General features: G+C 35.9%; 1 protein-coding gene across 1 annotated transcript in view; it reads right to left on the bottom strand.

Annotated features, from left to right (window-relative positions):
- Window positions 1-20,001, bottom strand: part of LOC136030548 (transmembrane protein 62-like) — a 100,889-nt gene that overhangs the window by 42,512 nt on the left and 38,376 nt on the right. Inside the window, exons 7-9 of the mRNA XM_065709599.1 lie at window positions 19,705-19,860; window positions 13,844-13,991; window positions 8,745-8,867 (exon numbers count right to left, since the gene is read on the bottom strand). Coding sequence (XP_065565671.1) covers window positions 8,745-8,867; window positions 13,844-13,991; window positions 19,705-19,860 — 427 coding nt within the window. The remainder of the gene's footprint in view (window positions 1-8,744; window positions 8,868-13,843; window positions 13,992-19,704; window positions 19,861-20,001) is intronic.

Genomic DNA, 20,001 nt, shown 5'->3' with positions numbered 1-20,001 from the left:
AAAATTGGAGTATCTATTTCGAGGAAGTGACACGGGCGGAAAATTATTTTTCTACTTTCTATTTCTGCTTCCTAATGTTTTACTTTCTATACTTTTCATGTCTTGTTTGATTCAGTAAGAACAATACTTTCTCTGAAAAGCACAAAAAAGCTGTAACAGTTTTACAGGAAATAAAAACATTGATACGTTGTCCAAAAAATAGGCCTTATTAGACAATGAGCTCACTTTTTGCGAAGAGAGAAAATATTCAAGCTCCAAAATTCAAACAAGAAAATATTCAAAAATTCGGACAAAATTATTGCTCGCTAGTGGGCTCACGAAGAAAGAGGAAATTGACGACACTTTTTATGACAACGACATACAAATCAACTGTGTCCAACAACAGAAAAACAAAAAAACAATAAAAAAAAAAAACAGCGAAACTTTTTGCAATGATATTTTCGGCAATGGGCAAAAAATATTTAACATAAAATGATACTAAAACCCTCATTTGACAAAATGATACTAAAACCCCATTTGACAAAATGATACTAAAACCCTCATTTAATAAAATTCTATTAAAATCCTCATTTGACAAAATGATATGAAACCCTAGAAAAAAATTTTTTCACTATCATTAAAATACTCACGAACCAAAAACATAATTCAAAGCAAAAATACTGAATATTAATCAAATTACTGTTTTACTGAATATTAATTAGCATATCGCATTACTTAATACAAAAGGGTAATTTGATTGCCTTTTAAATATATCCAAGTTTAAAATTAGTGTCATTTTGCATTGATGGGTCCTTTTTAGATCTCATTCCACTGACCATATTCAAAGTGGCCTGGGGCCGTACTTTCACTTCTGACTCTTGTTATCTAATATCAAAAAAATTTTGTACGAAAAGCCACATACCGACAAAATGTCTGTTCTTGGAATATAGATTGAATTCCAAATAAACTACAACGAAAAACAAAGAGATTCAATTAATTTAAAATTTAAGATTTAGCATAACCTTTTTTTAGATCACATAAAGTTTGAATTTGAAATAGCTAAATATACAAATCAAAGTCCTTCAATTTAAACGTCAAATTCTGTTATTTTTTATTTCTCGGAACCTATAAGAATTATAGATCTTCGGCCATATTCTGGGATTTCCCCAGAATTCCCAGTAATAACTTTTTCCGCGAATATTTATTTATTTATTTATTTTATTTCTAACCCGTCATACAATACAAAGTAAACAGAGACGGAGTATACAGACAAAACGACAAAAAAAAGGAATATGAGAAAAAAAAGAAAAAAAACAACAAAAAAACAAAAAAAAAACATCACAACAATGGAATAATTTATAAAGAACATTCGATGAAGCACTGAACCGCTTTTGCATACATACAACTTTAAATATCACTGTACAGGAATACATACATACATACATGCATATTTAATTCCCATCAAAAAAAAAAAAAAAAAAAAAAAAAAAAAAAAAAAAAAAAAAAAAACTCACTACAAAAGAATACACAACACACAAGAAAAATAAAGAACACATGAGTATCTAACTACAAAAAATAAAAAACCTATTGCCTCAAAATAATTGGCCAAGGATGAGTAACAATATTAGAGTTATATCTGGCGATCTGGGCTAATATTGCTTCATTAGGGTTGATGATCCCATACCGACTTGTCACAATACGGTTACTTGTCCATGGTGGAAGCCGTAAGAGGTACTTTGCATATTTATAATATGTAGACCGCAATTTTTTCTTATCTTCCTTTTGGAAAATCCTCCAAAAGGGACTTAGATACAGATAATGAGGTAGTGCCATTGCATTATATAGATGGGCCAAAATCCGCCGATCAAACTGACGCTTATAAACTACAACACGGCTATACGCTAAAGAGATCCGCTTCTGCAGATGACTCTGCAAAAGATGACGTGTTTCAAGCATAGACCAACCAATAGGGATCCCCAAATAAACTATGTGTTCGGCAAGCCGAACAGTAGCACCACCCAGCCTAACATCAACAGCAGACCCTTGCTTAGCATTAAATAACAACACATCAGATTTCTTTTCGTTAAACTGAAGGCCTATTTTTCCATATTCTACTTGAAGCTGGATAAAATTCTCCTCTAAACCGTGAAGGAGGCGGCTCAAATTAAGTACATCGTCTGCATAGCTTATTAACGATAGATCAATTCCTCTCAGAATGTATGTCAGATTTGACTTAGATTGTGGTTTAACGATGATGTTATTAAATGCGGTAGGTGATGTCAATGCACCCTGCCTTACACCTTTTTCAACGGGGAGTACCGGGTTATTTGTCAGGTTTGGTGTTATTGGTAGCTTAAGCCTAGCTTTTAAATTTTTATACATATCATATAAAGGGTTTAACATACTTGGATCAACACCTACTAGGCCCATATCTAAAATAATCTGCTCATGAATTAGTGAATCAAAGGCCCTTCTGACATCGTGTGCAGCGAGAGCTATGCTCTCACCGCTTTTCTCAGCATCTATCAAAGCCGAAACAAGAGCAGAAAGAACGTGACCACTACCAAGACTAGGCTGAAAACCGAATTGATGGTCTGGGACTGTGCATTTCGACCGCAGTTCATCGACAATAAGTGCCTCAAATAACTTACAAAAAACTGTAGCCACAGTTATAGGTCGGAAAGACGAGCACTGGCTAAGTGGCTTTCCCTTTTTAGGCACAGGTGTTAATATTCCTATTGAAAAAGAATCAGGCACTATACCCAGGTTAAAAATTATTTGAAAAAGCAGGGCAAGGTGCTCAAGGAACAGCTCGCTGCAAAACAGCAGGTGCTGAATTGATATACCATCACAACCGCGCGATTTCTTTTTTTTTAGTTTTCTAATAGCAGAACGGATAGAACACCTCGTAATTTTAACACCCGGACTGTTTTCTTCTCGCTTTCGTGAGAAGAAATCATCCAGTTTCACACCGAAGCTTTTTTGTAGCTTGATATCAGGAGCCGAAAATTCATTTCTATAATGCTGAACCCAATTATCTCGAGATACTGAGGTCATTGTTACATGAGATCTTTCTTTAAACAATGAAGACCAAAGTTTATTTGGGTGGGTAAGGATAGCCTGAGATGAAGAACGAATAATTGCACTACGGTGTAGTGAAAGTTCTTTCGCGAATTTACCCACCCGTCTCGAGGACATCCAGCCTCACGCCAAACCGAAAGCCAGAATTTTGCCGAACTACACGCGTTTTGAAGATTAACATTTGCAGACCAGCCTGGTACTTCGGTACCAGGCCACACCCGTCTAAATGGTACAGCTGACTGTTCAGCGAGACGTAATGCGTGCACAAGCTCACCACAATAAATAAACAACCGAATTCGTGATTCCGCCGGATGGTTCTTAGAACTAACCATCAGCAGATCAAAAGGAACGCGGATTTTTGAAACAAGTTCATCACAAGTCGACTGAAATGAACTCATAGACGCACGTTTCCAATCACAAACAAAATAAGGACGCTTCTGGAGCCTTCCAGGAGGAGGCGGAACACTACTATTTAAATCAATATTGAAAAACAATGGAAAATGGTCAGATGTAAAATTTGAATCAGAAACAAGAACCTCACTCGGTGTAAGTGATTGAGTGTGCATAACATGATCTAGATTGACATACTTCCCGAATTATGAATATATGAAAAATTCTTATTCTTAGACGCGAGTATAAATTCATCACCTAACATACCGAGTAACATATTAGCACGATTAGAACTTGAACTGTTGTTGCCGCTCGGGTTTTCAAGATCACAGTTAAAGTCACCTGTTATCAGACACGAAAGTCCATGCTTTTTTATTTTATCAATACATTTGGATAGCCTTGCAATACTTATGGCAAACTGTCTATCTGATCGATCATCACGATAGTCCGTAGGGAGGTAAACATTCACTATAACAATATCATGCATTTTGATAGCGAGAAAGTCTAATGCCGAGTCAAACATAGAAGTTGATAGAGAGGATCTAACGTAAGTCGCAAGGCCACCAGATGGCCGGCAATGAGTGCGAGAGCGTTTGGCTGCAACTGTAAAAACTTGATGGTTTGGTGACAGGTTCAATAACGGAAGGCTGAGAGGGGTTGCAAAATGTTCCTGCAAACACACAATATCATATCTTGAAAGAAGGTCCTCGATAAAAATAGACCGGTTAAGGATATTTCCATTTAAATTCCACGTTGCAACTGCATGCTTAGCACAAGCGGGTTCTAGATTCATTTTGGTAGGGAATTCATATTGATTATCGCTTTATTAGCCGGACATCTTATGTTATAGCATGTATGGCCTTTCTTTTTGCATATAATGCAGTACATATCTTTAGTGCACAAATTATCCTTCGTGGATGTGTGATCAGAAGCACCACAACGACCACATATAGGCGTGAATACGCAATTAGTCGCTAAGTGACCAACTCTATGGCACGAATAACATCTTTCTGGGAGAAATTTGAATTCTTCAGCAGGCAGCTTCTCATAACCGATTCGGACTGAGACTGCAAGAAAGTCTTCGAGATCCTTACTGGTCCCGAAATACAGCTTGAACACTTTGGAGCGCTCAAAGCTACCGATTTCTATTGCTTTTAATGCACATGGAACAAGGGATTCTATATCAGTCTGGGTCATACTAGGTGGAACCTTTTTCAAAACAGCAATAAACATTTTCTCTTTGAGCATGGCAGAGACCTCAGGCTTACTAACTTTCATTTTCTCAACGATCTTTTCAGCAGAAGATTTGGACTTGACGAATAATTTCCAGTCCTGTCTCACCTTTTTTAGCTCACTTATTTCGGCTGAGTTGGGGCAGATGGTATCCAAAAACTGCTTGCGAGCAATGGGATTATCAAGAAACTTTGGCATTTTAAGAACAACGGCATAGGGTGTCTGGGGATTGACTGTTACAGGATTGGCGGGGCCTGGGACACTACTCGCTGAAGGGCAACAAAGGCTCTGTGCTTTAGCCATAGACACAAAATTCTTAAATTTTAGACATAAATCATTTACCTTGCGGGTTAACGTAGCGCTTGCCTCGCCAGGAATTGTGGGGACTTCGTCCGGTTCGTATATAACAAACTTCAGCAGTTCCACTGAATTCTTATCACAGTAGTCTAAAACTTTCAAAATGTCTGCAAATGTATCAGCAACTTTCAGCCTTTCACTTGGTCGAGTAGCATAATTCGCCACAGACCAAATTGTTTTCTTCGCTTCGCTCACCAAATCGTCGGCGAAAAAATCGCAACCAGTTTTGATAATATCGGCATTTGCATTACCTTTTGATTTCGCCCGCACGGCAAAATTTAATATAGCGTTATGTACTAGTCTATTAGGCTAACTACTACTAACAACTCATCGCAGCACCGAGCCGTCTGAAGCCAACACAGCTACGCACGCTCCTCCTCCTTCCCAATCTATTCAAAGCCTCCTTCTATACACGCTTCCAAGAGGTTCTCATTTCCCTTAAATCTTTCTTTATCCTCCCACCCCAACAACAGAAGCCCTACTTTCCGCTTAGCCCTTGACGGTTGGCCAAAAGAGACAATCTTCAGCAATCTGTCATCTTTCATCCACAGAACGTACCCCAACAATCTCAAGCTTTCTCTTATTATAGCCCTAGATAGGATAGGAGCGCACTAATCGTACAGCTGTTTGATATACTGTCAGCGAGCCAGGTACCCAGAACAATCCGTAGGCAACTTCTCTGGAAAAAATCTAGCAAAACTTCATCCGCTTTTCGGAGCACCCATGTATAAGAACCGTATTAGACCACCGTCATTACTGTAGCTTCCAACATTCTAATCTTGGTTTGCAGACCTATCATCCTATTTTTTTAAACTTTTTCCAACTGTGAAAAAACATCCTAAACCTTAGCTATTTTACTAATAATACTACCAAGGTAGTTGAAGCTGTCCACCTGATCAATCTTTTCGTTACCCAACGTAATCTTTTCACCTTCACTAATTCCTAGCCTTAGCGAATTAGTCTTCCTAATATTAATTTGTTAACCTATTCTAGCACCATGAACTCATAAAACCACTAGAAGTTCATTCATTTTGCTCACACTTTCATCTAGAATGCTTAAATCATCAGCATAATCTAAGTCCAAGAAAGTTTTTCCTCCCCATTTAATTCAGTGTTCTCCCATTGCCTTCCCTGTGCTCCTTAAGATAATGTCTATAAAATGATCTATGTAAAGGGGGATAGAGCACAACCCTGCTTAACTCCTGATTCGATACGAAACCAGTTGTTAACCTTATTTCCTACCTTAACCGCAGCAGTGTTATTATCGTACATATCACTAATCACTTCAACGCATTTGTCTGGTGTACCATACAAGGAGAAAACCTTCACTAAAGCTCTTCTATAAACAGAATCCAACGCTTGTTCACAATCTATAAAACTGAGGACCAAAGGTGTTTAATAACTCAGGCACTTCTCAATTACTAACCAAAGAGTGAAAATTTGGTCAACACATCCTCTAGCCTTTCTAAAACTGCACTGATCTTCTCTTATCACTTTGTCTACAACATCTTTCAATCTAGAAAGTATCATATTACTGAGTAATTTCCTACCTACAGAGACCAGGTCAATGCCTCGTACCACACTTACTCTTATCACCTTTCTTATACAGTGGTTCAATTAGAGGTTTCCTAAAATCGCTAGGTACTTCCCCTTTTTCAAAAATCATACCCACAATCTTCCATAGCTTATTTCTAACTTCAGGGCCACAACATTTAAGAAACTCATTTACCATAGTATCAGTACCTGGAGTTTTATTATGTTTTAATCCTTTTAGGAGTGTCGCTAATTCTTCTTAAAAAGAAAACATTCCTTCACCTCCAAGGTATCACAGACTTGTTCATTTTGTAATATGATGCTTTTCAGATTGAGAGATGCTGTATACAAAGTGGTTTTTATCACATGAATACCATGTTAACTATATGGGCCGTTTTATTACCAAACACTGTATTGGTTATTTATAATTAGATTATAACCACTACATTTATACCTATATACCTATATTATACATTTATACCTTTATTATACCTTTTACACCTTTATTTATACATTTATACCTATATTATAAAATTTATACCTATAAAATTACAGCCGTCTGCAGTCATTACTATTTTTATTTCCTATACCAAATTTATCGAGACTAGGAGAGCATCTATCCCTATGTTTACTGACCTGAGTGTTAAAGTCTCCAAATAAAAATGCCATATTTCTACCTGGGGCCATGTCTATTTGCTCCTGCAACTGGAAATAATATATACTACTATAACTGATACCCTGAACTTTTTATTCATAAAATTAGCAATTAGTATTCTATCATTAATACCTTCCGAGCCTAAACAAGACTTAGCAGCTTCCATATTCATCATGAGCCCTACTCCCTGCCTATGTACCCCAAACTTCCTGCCGGAGTATATAAATTCTCTATCACCTAATATGAACCAAATGTGTTTGATAGCTCAAGTACTTCTCAATTATTAGCCTAAGAGAGAAAATTTGGTCGACACATCCAACATTAGCATACCGCAAACTCAAGACAAATTAACAAACTACTTCAATTGAATTCAAAATAATATCTAGTTTTTTTAATTACACTGAATTTGAATCTGAAGTATTTAAACTTGTAACTTAAAATTGAAACCTGTAAGAAACAAAAGATGGATCGCAAATGGGTAAATATTTATTGGATGGCATGTTCAGAAAATAACAAGTTGACAAAAAAAATCGACATTTCATAATGAGCAAAATACTTGCAGACAACAGATTTTCTGGGTCGCTACTGCTTTAATTTTATCCACTTTTTCTTATAGATATACGATTTTACTTGTATTACGTGTTATCAAATACTGACGATAAAACGCCATCTATATGCTAATGTTAGCAAGCGACCATTTTAAAATTTTTAGAAAATTTTATTTCCAAAAATGATATCTAAGATCAGTTTCCACTGAAATTTGATTGAAAAATAAAAATCTTTATTTTCAAGTTTGCGTTCCACTGATACTCCACATTATGATAATTCTGTTCCACTGGCAATCAGGATTGTAAGTACAAAATCTAGATAGTTAATTTGAAAACTACGCTCTAAACGAAGATTGTGGATTTGGATTTAGACCAGTCTAGATTTGAGTTTATAAACTTCGTTATTCCATAGGTTACGATCCAACAATCCAGTTTAAGAGCCTCGTTGTCAATCTTGTTTAAGAATCGGTTTTGTCAGTGCAAAACGCCTCTATAACATTCTACAGGTCTTTCAAATATACCACTACCTAAAACATATAAATAATATACTGAAACTCTCTTTGAACACCACCTTCACGACATGAAAATGTAAAATATTTCAAATACAAACGCATGAGATAAAAAGAACAAAGGAAGATGATGTATTTATAACAAGAAAAAGGAAAAATACGGAAAAATGTAAATGAAAGTAGAAGCGACCCAGAAAATCTCTTAACTACAAGTTTTATGTATATTATGAAGTAAGAATTTTTTTTTTATTAACATTTTTCATATTCTTCAGTGTACCATTTTTTTAAGTCAAAGATAACTTCACACAATAACTAGCATGAAAGTCAAACAACTTAAAGTGACACTTTTGATGTTTATCTGCATTATTTTTATTGCAAAAATTTTCAAATAAAAAAAAAAGTCACAAGCACCTAACTTTTGTCTGAGTAATTACATTAAGAAAATATAAATTTGCTTACTGTTGTAACTGCATCACTCATGAGGGCAAACCGACCTCCAAACGGAAAAGGCTCTCTTGAACCATCAAGCGAAAAAATTATTGTTTCGTTTCTTGTCTGAAGATCAGAATCCATCGCTGACACCTCAAAAAGAAATGTTTATGTTAAATGGTTAAATGACACCTCCAAATGTAAAATGCTCTCTTGAACCACCAAGCGAAAAAATCATTGTTTCATTCCTTGTCTGAAGATTAGAATTCATCACTGACGCCTCAAAAAGAAATGTTTATGTTAAATAGTTAAATGACATCTCCAAATGGAAAAGGCTCTCTTGAACCATCAAGCGAAAAAATTATTGTTTCATTCCTTGTCAAACAGTTCGTGGTAACGAACTGTAGCAAGGAGCGATCCGGCTCAATAGTAACCAAAACTCTAAAAAATTGAATTTTGATATCAATAGCTACATCAAAAGAATCGCATTTTAATGCTGATTTTAAATATAAAAGTTTCATCAAGTTTAGTCTTAGCCATCAGAAGTTACGAGCCTGAGAAAATTTGCCTTATTTAGGAAAATAGGGGGAAACACCCCCTAAAAGTCGTAGGATCTTAACGAAAACTAGACCTCCGTTGCCTGTGCAACGGGAAGTGTTGCAGCAACTGTGCCCTGTTCCTTAGGGCACAGTTGCAGAGCAACACGTGCAACTGTGCCCTACGGGACACAGTTGCTATTTCCGGGAAATCTGAAAGAGATACGGAAATAACGTCTTATAGTTTTCTGCTTAACTTTTGATGGTCTAAACTAGGAAAATATAAAACAAACCAAATTCACCAAAAAATTTAAATTGCCCCGAAGGCATGACAAAACTTCCAAAGAGAAAAAACCAAAGAAGGAATTTTATTTCGGAGAAACTATTGTAAGCTCCAGTTGTTAGGAGATCGAGACCTGTCGAACCGCGTTGGAAAAAAAAATTCTAGCTGGTCCAGAACAGAAGTTACCTCTAGAACGTCGAAACTTCGGAAATTATTTCTTAGAGAACGAAGCAACTTGGTATATAGAACACTTCACTTCTTCTTGCATACTTTTCATAGCACTACTCGATAAAAATATAAGAAACATCAAAATCGAAAATTTGAGAAAATTCCAAAAAAAATCGGAACGAGATGGACTTTTCCGGAATTATTTCCGGGAAATCTGTAAGAGCTACGGAATTTTGTGCTCCGGTTCTCGAAGAGACAAATGAAAGTTCTACATGAGTTCAGCATAACTGTATTTCTAACAAGTTTATTTCCAAAGCTAGGGTCGTCTTAACTTGACGCCAAACATCGAACGCACAGTTTCTAAGAAAAAAACCGTTTTATTTTTTTTTATGGAAAACTGTTAGAAATTTTAGGAACTTCTCTGGAACTTTTTTACTCTGTTTCACGTTTCCCTTCCCTCTGAAAAATCTCAAATTTTTAACTCTTACCACTTCGGAGCTACAGGTCGCTGATCACGGTGAAAAAAAAAAAAAAAAAAAAAACTACGAAAGCAGTAGTGTTGCTCCGCAACACAATGGCACCATCAGATTCAGCGTATCAGAGAACCCTACTGTAGAAGTTTCAAGCTCCTATCTACAAAAATGTGGAATTTTGCATTTTTTGCCAGAAGACAAATCACGGGTGCGTGTTTATTTGTTTGTTTTTTTTTTTGTTTTTTTTCCAGGGGTCATCGTATCGACCAAGTGGTCCTAGAATGTCGCAAGAGGGCTCATTCTAACGGAAATGAAAAGTTCTAGTGCCCTTTTTAAGTGACCAAAAAATTGGAGGGCATCTAGGCCCCCTCCCACGCTCATTTTTTTCCCAAAGTCAACGGATCAAAATTTTGAGATAGCCACTTTGTTTAGCATAGTCGAAAATCATAATAACTATGTTTTTGGGGATGACTTACTCCCCCACAGTCCCTGGGGGAGGGGTTGCAAGTTACAAACTTCAACCAGTGTTTACATATAATAATGGTTATTGGGAAGTGTACAGACGTTTTCAGGGGGATTTTTTTGGTTTTGGGGGTAGGGTTGAGGGAGGGGGCTATGTGGGAGGATCTTTCCTTGGAGAAATATGCCATGGGGGAAAAAAATTCAATGAAAAGGGCGCAGGACGAATCTGGTCACGTTAGAAAAAAACGTCAAATTAAGAGCTTAATATACAATGCTGGGTGTTCGGAGCCTCTCTATTATGGAGTATAATTTGAAAATAACACAACTATACGAGCGATAAAACATATATACCACAACCATAACTCAACTAACGAAAGAACTGCTAAGAGATAACACAACTATAAAGCGAGAACAGGTGAAAACTCACGGGAAAATAAACGAACTAAGAGGTGGAAGGGGCCCAGAGAAAAAATATAATCCTTTTTCAATTTTGAGCCTAACTTCCGCAAAGGAGTAATGTCAGAAGCCCCGAAATACCGAATTATTTTCTTTTCAAACAGTTCGTGGTAATGAACTGTAGTAAGGGGCGACCCGGCTCAATAGTAAACGAAACTCTAAAAAACGGAATTTTGAAGCTAAAAGATACATCAAAAGAATCGAATTTTTACGCTGATTCTAAATATATAAGTTTCAATTAATTTAGTCTTTGTCATCAAAAGTTACGAGCCTGAGAAAATTTGCCCTATTTTGGAAAAAAGGGGGAATCCCCTAAAAGTCATAGAATCTTAACGAAAATCACACTATCGCATTCGGTATATCAGAGAACTCTATAGCAAAAATTTCAAGCTCCTATCTAAAAAATGTGGAATTTTGTATTTTTTGCTAGAAGACAAATCATGGGTGCGTGTTTATTTGTTTGTTTGTTTTTTTTTTGTTTTTTTGTTTTTTTTTCCAGGGGTCATCTTATCGACCAAGTGGTCCTAGAATGTCGCGAGAGGGCTCATTCTAACGGAAATGAAAAGTTCTACTGCCCTTTTTAAGTGACCAAAAAAATTGGAAGGCAAATAGGCCCCCTCCCATGCTCATTTTTTTCCAAAAGTCAACAGATTAAAATTTTAAGATAGCCATTTTGTTCAGCATAGTCGAAAACCATAATAACTATGTCTTTGGGAATGACTTACTCCCCCACAATCCCTGAGGGAGGGGCTGCAAGTTACAAACTTTGACCAGTGTTTACATATAGTAATGGTTATTGGGAAGTGTACAGACGTTTTCATGGGGATTTTTTGGTTTGGGGGGTGGGGTTGATGGGAGAGGGCTTTGTGGGAGGATCTTTCCTTTGAGGAATATGTCATGGTGGAAGAAAAATTCAATGAAAAGGGCGCAGGATTTTCTAGCATTACTATAAAAAAACAATGAAAAAATAAACATGAAAACGTTTTTTCAAATGAAAGTAAGGAATAGCATTGAAATTTAAAACGACCAGAGATTATTACGCATATGAGGGGTTCTAAAAATACTTTAGCATAAAGAGCGAGGTATTTAGGGGGAGATAAATACCTCGCTCTTTATGCTAAAATATTTTTAGTGATTTCAACTATTTATTCTACGGCCTTTTTGATTCAGGAGTCATTCTTAAAGAATTGGGACAAAACTTACGATTTAGTGTAAAGAGCGAGGTATTAACGAGGGTACAAACCCCCTCGTACACATAATAAAAATATAAGAATATAAAAGTTTGTTACGTAAGTTAATTCTTAAGTTACGTAAATTTTTTACTAATAAAAACGTTCGTTGAATATTAAAAGTTCTAGTAGCCTTTTTAAGTAACCGAAAAATTGGAGGGCAGCTAGGCCTCCTTCCCCACCCCTTATTTCTCAAAATCGTCTGATCAAAACTAAGAGAAAGCCATTTAGCCAAAAAAAAAAATTAATATACTAATTTCATTTCAATAATTTATGTGCGGAGAGCCAAAATCAAACATGCATTAATTCAAAAACGTTCAGAAATTAAATAAAAAAAAACTAGTTTTTTTAACTGAAAGTAAGGAGCGACATTAAAACTTAAAACGAACAGAAATTACTCCGTATATGAAATGGGTTGTCCCCTCCGCAGTCCCACGCTCTTTACGCTAAAGTTTTTAATTGTTTTAAAAAGTAGAATTGTGGCAAAGAGTCAAACTTTAGCGTAAAGAGAGTGGGACTGCGGAGGGGACAACCCATTTCATATACGGAGTAATTTCTGTTCGTTTTAAGTTTTAATGTCGCTCCTTACTTTCATGAGAATTTTCATGGATTGCTTAAAGACCATTGTTTGGTATTTATGATTTATGATTTTTTTTCTTTATATATATATATATATATATATAAATATATAAATATATATATATATATATATATATATATATATATATATATATATATATATATATATATATATATATATATATATATATATATATATATGTAAAAGTCTTAATATGTAAAAGTCTCAATCTTTATATATATATATATATATATATATATATATATATATATATATATATATATATATATATATATATATATATATATATATATATATATATATATATATATAGATAAAGCCTTAATTGGATGCTCGTCAGAAGCGGAAAACCCCTTAACTGCATATGGAGAATTTTTTATTAAAAACTGAAGGATAATTTTTTCTTTATTTTTTAATAGATATATGGTTGTGCAAGCTTTTAAGTAGCCAATTCAAAATCAAAAATCATTTTCTCTAGCCTTTTTATAAAGAGTTTCAGCATTTAAGCGTGCCGCGTTCATATGAACTTTGTTGCGTTCTGCGTGCTGCGTTCGAAACCATATTGGCCTACTGAGAATAAAAATAATTCTCCTCTACCAGGTCTTTCCTCCCAAAAAAAAATCAGTTGAGAGAGGGGGAGAGGGTACCAAAAGTGTGAAGAAGGGATTTGCCTCCCACTGATTTTATCTTACTGTCTAAAAAAAAATATTTTTTTTATTTGCATTTTTGCGATCAATTTACGAGTCGGGAGAATTTTTTCTGTAGTTTTTTTTTAGGAGAAATGGTGTTTTTATTTACATTTTCTGACCAATTAATGAGTCAGAGAAATGTCTCCGGGCGTAGGTAGGTCATTTATCCCAAAATCATATTTTGTATCTTTCAACTGTCTATATTTAAAATTATTTATAAAGCCAAAATTACCTCTAGCTTATGAAGCCCTTTCGAATAGTCCTGAGGATTCCATGGTAAAACAAAAAGAGGACCATCAGACTGAAGGCACTGTCCAACATCTGCGTCATCAATTTTCACTTGGCAGTGACGGATAGCAGACTTTGAAAAAATAAGGATCCTATAAAGCAAATTTGGCATATTATCAAAACACAAACTTAATATCAGAACAACATATTTATTCAGATATTTTGTGTTTTCAGTGCTTTCAGTTATTTTGTGGAATAAATCAGTTAAGTTTTGACACAAGAAGGTAAAGTAGGTCAAACAAAACGGCCAACGTAACTAACGCGTTCACCATCGTCACGTGAAATCTATCAGGTATAAAAGATTGAAAATGAAACCACTGAGTAGCAGGGAATTTACTTGTGAAAATTGTTGTGATTCAGAAGCTTTTTCTTCTGCTCATTGGCTTAAAAACTGATACAATGTAGCAATCAGGTTTTGCGTTCTCTCTACTGGCTCAAAGTTGTGCGCGGTAATAACATGCAAATACAAAAATAACGCTAAAGAGGCGGATTTGATTGGCATCCCTTTTTGGCATACGCTAAGGGATGAATGTGATTAATCAGTTTAGGAGAGATTTGAGAGAGATGAGCCTGAATATGAGACAAGGAATTCGTCAGCAATTAGAAAACCGATTAAAAGGTCTACAAAGTCTGCATTTTCGACTCGCCATGTTCTTCCTTCTATATGGGAGTCCCTTCCTTATGATACAGTTCAAGAGACTGATAGGCCAACATTTCGTGGGTTGCTTAGGGACCATTGTTTCGGTATTTATGATTTATGATTTTATATATATATATATATATATATATATATATATATATATATATATAGATGAAGTAGGAAAATAGTGCATAATAGTGTTGTTATATTAGGTTAGTATAGTACAGGGTCTCAAGTGGTGACTTTGTTTTTGCTTGTTTTTGTTTTGTTTTTTGCTTTTTAGGGGAGCCCATTGACAAGTGATTTGTTTTGTAGTTTCGAGAATGGCCGCACAAGTCATAAGGCTTTTTAGCAGTATTTTTTTGTCTTTTTTTAAATAAAAATCTCTTTGTCTCTCATCAATCACCAACCAATCATTTTATTAATACTAAAACACTATTACAAACGTAAACAAGAGCTAAGAGCTCATATGGCCCTTGTGACGAGGCCAATAGAGCCAAGAGCCAATAGCTCATATGGTATGAGCTCTAGCAAAATTCTAAGAATCAATAGATTGATTTAAATCAGAGAGAGAGAGAGAGAGAGAGAGAGAGAGAGAGAGAGAGAGAGATCCGATCACCCACTCGTAAGTTATACTTACCTCATTTTTTCTTATTTTTCCTCTCCCTTCAGCCCCCCAGACGGTCGAATCAGGAAAAATGACTTTATCAAGTCAATTTGTGCAGCTCCCTGACACATATACCGATTTTCATCGTAGTAGCACGTCCAGAAGCACCAAACTTGCCAAAGCACTGAACCCCATCCCCTAACCCCCCCCCCCCTCACAGAGAGTAGATCCAGTACGGTTACGTCAATCACGGATCTACGACATTTGTTTACTGTACCCACCAAGTTTCATCCCAATTTCTCCACTCTAAGCGTTTTCCAAGATTTCCAGTTTCCCCCTCCATTTCCCCTCAATATCAAGGATCTGGTCGGGATTTGAAATAAGAGCTCTGAGACATGAGGTTCCTTCTAAATATCAATTTTCATTAAGATACGGTCACCCGTTCTTAATTTAAAAATACCTCAATTTTTCTAATTTTTCCGAATTAACATCCCCCCCTCCTCCAACTCCCCCAAAGAGAATGGATCCGTTCCAATTATGTAAATCGCGTATCTCTAACTTTTGCTTATTCTTCCCATCAAGTTTCACATTGATCTCTCCACTCTAAGCGTTTTCCAAGATTTTCGGTTTCCAATATTTTTGTTTCCCCCCTCCAACCCCCTATAGCCCCAGATCGAATTGAAAATGGAGAATCTGAGACATAAGACTCTTCTATATATCAAGTTTCATTAAGATCCGATCACCCATTCATAAGACAAAGATATAAATAACGACGAAGACCACACTACCTTTCCATCACAAATTTTAGTTCTATTGATATTATCCTCTTATAAGCTGTTTTTTTCTTATTTGTATTGCTGAGGACAGCCCTTGGACATAGAGCCAAAATATTCATTATAATTTGTTTCCCACTGTCTTGAGAAATTTCCTATCGTTCTTCTTGTTTTTGGTGTTTAAGATAAAGATACCTCCATGTTCACGTTTTCCAAAAATTCCGGTTTCCCCCTCCAACTCCCCCAATTTCACCGGATCTGGTCTAGATTTAAAATGAGAACTCTAAAGCACAAGATCCTTCTAAATACGAAATTTCATTAAGATCTGATCACCCGTTCGTAAGTTACAAATACCTCACTTTTTCTAATTTTTCCGTATCCCCCCCCACCTCCGCCAAAGAGAGCGGATCCCGTCCGGTTATGTCTGTCACGTATCTTGGACTTGTGCTTATTCTTCCCACTAAGTTTCATCCTGATCTCTCTGCTTTAATCGTTTTCCAGGATCCTCCCCCATGACACTGGATCCGGTCGGGATTCGAAATGGGGGATCTGAGTTACGAGGTCCTTCTAAATATGAAATTCATTAAGATACGATCACTCCTTCGTAAGTTACAAATACCTAATTTTTTCGAATTTTCAGAATAACCCCCCCCCCAACTCCCCCAATGTCACCGGATCCGGTCGGGGTTTAAAATAAGAACTCTAAGACACGATATCCTTCCAGATATCAAATTTTATTAAGATCCGATCACTCCTTCGTAAGTTAAGAATATCTAATTTTTTTTAATTTTTCAGAATTAACACTCTCCCCCCAACTCCCCCAAAGAGAGCGGATCTGTTCCGGTTATGTCAATCACGTATCTAGGACTTGTGCTTATTTTTCCTACCAATTTTAATCCCACTCCCTCCACTCTAAGCGTTTTTCAAGATTTTCCCAACTCCCCCCAATGTCACCGGATCCGGTCGGGATTTAAAATAAGAGCTCTGGGACACAATATCCTTCCAAACATCAAATTTCATTAAGATTAAATCACCCGTTCGTAAGTTAAAAATACCTCATTTTTTCTTTTTTTCCAATTTAACCTTCCCCCAACTCCCCCCCCAAATGGTCGAACTGGGAAAACGACAATTCCTAATTTAATCTGGTCTTGTTCCTGATACGCCTGCCAAATTTCATCGTCCTAGCTTACCTGGAAGTGCCTAAAGTAGCAAAACCGGGACAGACAGACCGACAGAATTTGCGATTGCTATATTTCACTTGGTATATACCAAGTGCCATAAAAAGTTATTCGGCCCACGAAGCTTTGCTTGTTAAGGGCCATACAACACAATAATAGAGCATTAAAAGAAGCATAAATAATACCCTAAATCAAACAATAGGTATGAAATAAAGATGAAAGAGAATAAACACTAGCATACAGTACAAAAAAAAATGAAGAAAAATAAAAAAAAAACTGGTAGTATTTATAATAACAGAAATAAGTAGAAACCAAGAAAATAGAGAAACAAGAAAGACGAAGTTGATACTAGAACATCAGAAAAAAAAAGAAAAATAAACTAGGACTTTAAAAGTTAAGAAGATTCCTGAAAAACAATTTTAAAAAGAATAGGAGAGAGATACATCAGTTGGGAAAGAAATCCACGGGTTCTCAAAACAGAACTTTCGAAAATACGTCACAAGAATAAACCATTAGAGCTAAACCACACCTTTTTGACACGGATGCATAGGACAACAGCCTCTGTTATGTTCTTTCTCAAGTCTAATTATCCACATATAGCAGGTTGCCTGCATAACAAATTAATAGACCCGTTTAACTGTGGCCAAAGGTTAAAGTGGGCTTGCTTTTAAGGGAAAAACAACTCTGTTAGATACATTACACCCCTTTAGGGTAGCATGGTAGTAGATAAACCTATTCCCCCATTCCTTTTTCCTTAATACATTTAGGAACAGATGCTGTAAGGCCGGTATTCTCATGTGCCCTGGTTTACTCACTTCTACAGCTGGTACATTTATTTCTATAGTTTGACTCCCTCCAATAGGGATAAGTATGGGGCTTTGTTCATATTGGAAATTGGAGTGGCATTTTCTCCTAGATCTTAACTCCTGTTTGGGTGTATCTACCTTAACCATCCTCCCTCTCTCTGGTAGGGAACAAAGTAGGAACCCTTTAGTCTCAAAACTATTTTTTCTCCTTGATAAATTGCTGTTTTATCTTCATGCAGAACATTTGAAACCCTGTACATGGATATGAACGCTATTTTGAGACTTTGTATAGAAGCGAATAGACAAGTGTGGAAGTGTGTAAACTATGTTGAATTTTATTATTTTCAATAGTTTATAGATGTTTCATATAGAAGCGCCAAAGTTCTGAAAACAGCCACAGATCCTGAGTTTACTTGGAGACATGGACATGCCTGCATTTGGTTTAAAAGCTTAGTTGAAGCTTTGAAGTTGAAGAAGGCGTTCGCCATTAAGGAGTACCCTATAGGATTTTACTCTCTTCGTAAATGATCCTGAGCAGACGCTTCTGCACCGACGAAAAATGTAGGGAATGTATCTGGAATCTTAAAACAGGGTAGTGTTACATTTTCTTAAGCTCATTCAGAAGCTTAAAACAGGATAGTGATGCATTTGCTCAAGCTCAAAACATAGTGATGCATTTGCTTAAGTTTTGTGATGCATTGGCTTAAGCTTATTCGGAAGCTTAACACGGGATAGTGATGCATTCGCTCAAGCTCAAAACAGGTATAGTGATGCATTTGCTTAAGTTTAGTGATGCATTTGTTTAAGTTTAATCAGAAGTTTAAAAAAGGATAATGATGTATTTGCTTGTTTGACATTATTTGTCAAACATGCTACATACCTGTACATACATAAGCTGATAGGGACGATTGACCCAAGATTTTTTCCTCGACCTTGACTTGTCAATACTAAGAATAAAACATTAAACTATTCAAAGGGATCACCGTCACGAAAATGTCAAACCAAGAAAAAGAAAAGAAAAAAACATAATATGTCGCAATGGAAACTTTGCGAACAAACACACAAAAAAAAGCACAGCAATCAATATTTTAAAGTGCATTTCACATTAAAATACTACTTAAAATATTGGAAAGCATTTAAATATACAAAGCATTTAAAATATTTCAAATCATAACTACTACTATTAACATCTCACTGCAGCACCAAGCCTGAGGATAGCATAAATACGCTCCTCCTCAATCCCAATGTATTCAAAGCATCCTTCTTTACACCCCCTCAAGAGGTTCAAATTTCTCTTAAATTCTTCTTTACAACTCCCTCCAACCCATTTCAGGGATATGCTGTACAAAATATGTGGTTTATCCTGATTCCTATTACAATAATGAAAGAAATGCTAAGATGGCTAGGTAGAATTCCACGGATGAAGTAAGCCAGATTGCCAAAGGTCCCGCTCTTTTGCCATCCATATTAGCTAGTCATTTTCGAATAGTACTTCATAGGAAAAACTAAAGAGTGAAGCTCTGTACATACTGGGGTGGCATGCGCTGCTTTTTCGGCCTTCCGTAGCTTGGAACAATGAGTAGCAGTAGTGTTAATATTATTATGGAATGCAATTTCATCTTTACAAACAAATCTAAAAATCCCAGAAAGTAATCAATTTTCCTAAGACAGCAAGTAGATCAAGTTGAAATATCAAAATGACACTGCAACTTAAAGTGGCACAAGAAACATGCTTTCGAGTTATTAATTCTAGACAAATAGAGAAATTGGGATGCTGTGGACGATTATAATAACAGCTTACCGTATATGGGTTGATTTGGCCATCTTCCAAAGGGGTTCTTTTGTTGGCTGCATATACATTGAATCCTTGGGATTGGTGATCAATATAGCTGGCCAATCATGTACCCGGAGATCAACAAAACTGAACAGACCATTGTCTATTGCCAGAATTCTATAGCTAAAATTTAAAATAAGACCCATGTTTAGAACAACTAATAATATTTAAAAAGCATAATTTCACAGATAAACAAAAAGAGAAAAAATATTCAAGAGCAAATTTTTAAAAAGAACTGCTATGTTTATAACATCTGTGCAAGTG

Source organism: Artemia franciscana, chromosome 8, assembly GCF_032884065.1.
Source record: "Artemia franciscana chromosome 8, ASM3288406v1, whole genome shotgun sequence".
Taxonomy (NCBI): domain Eukaryota; kingdom Metazoa; phylum Arthropoda; class Branchiopoda; order Anostraca; family Artemiidae; genus Artemia; species Artemia franciscana.
Note: the sequence above shows the minus strand (reverse complement) of the source record. Positions and strands in the feature narration are given on the sequence as shown.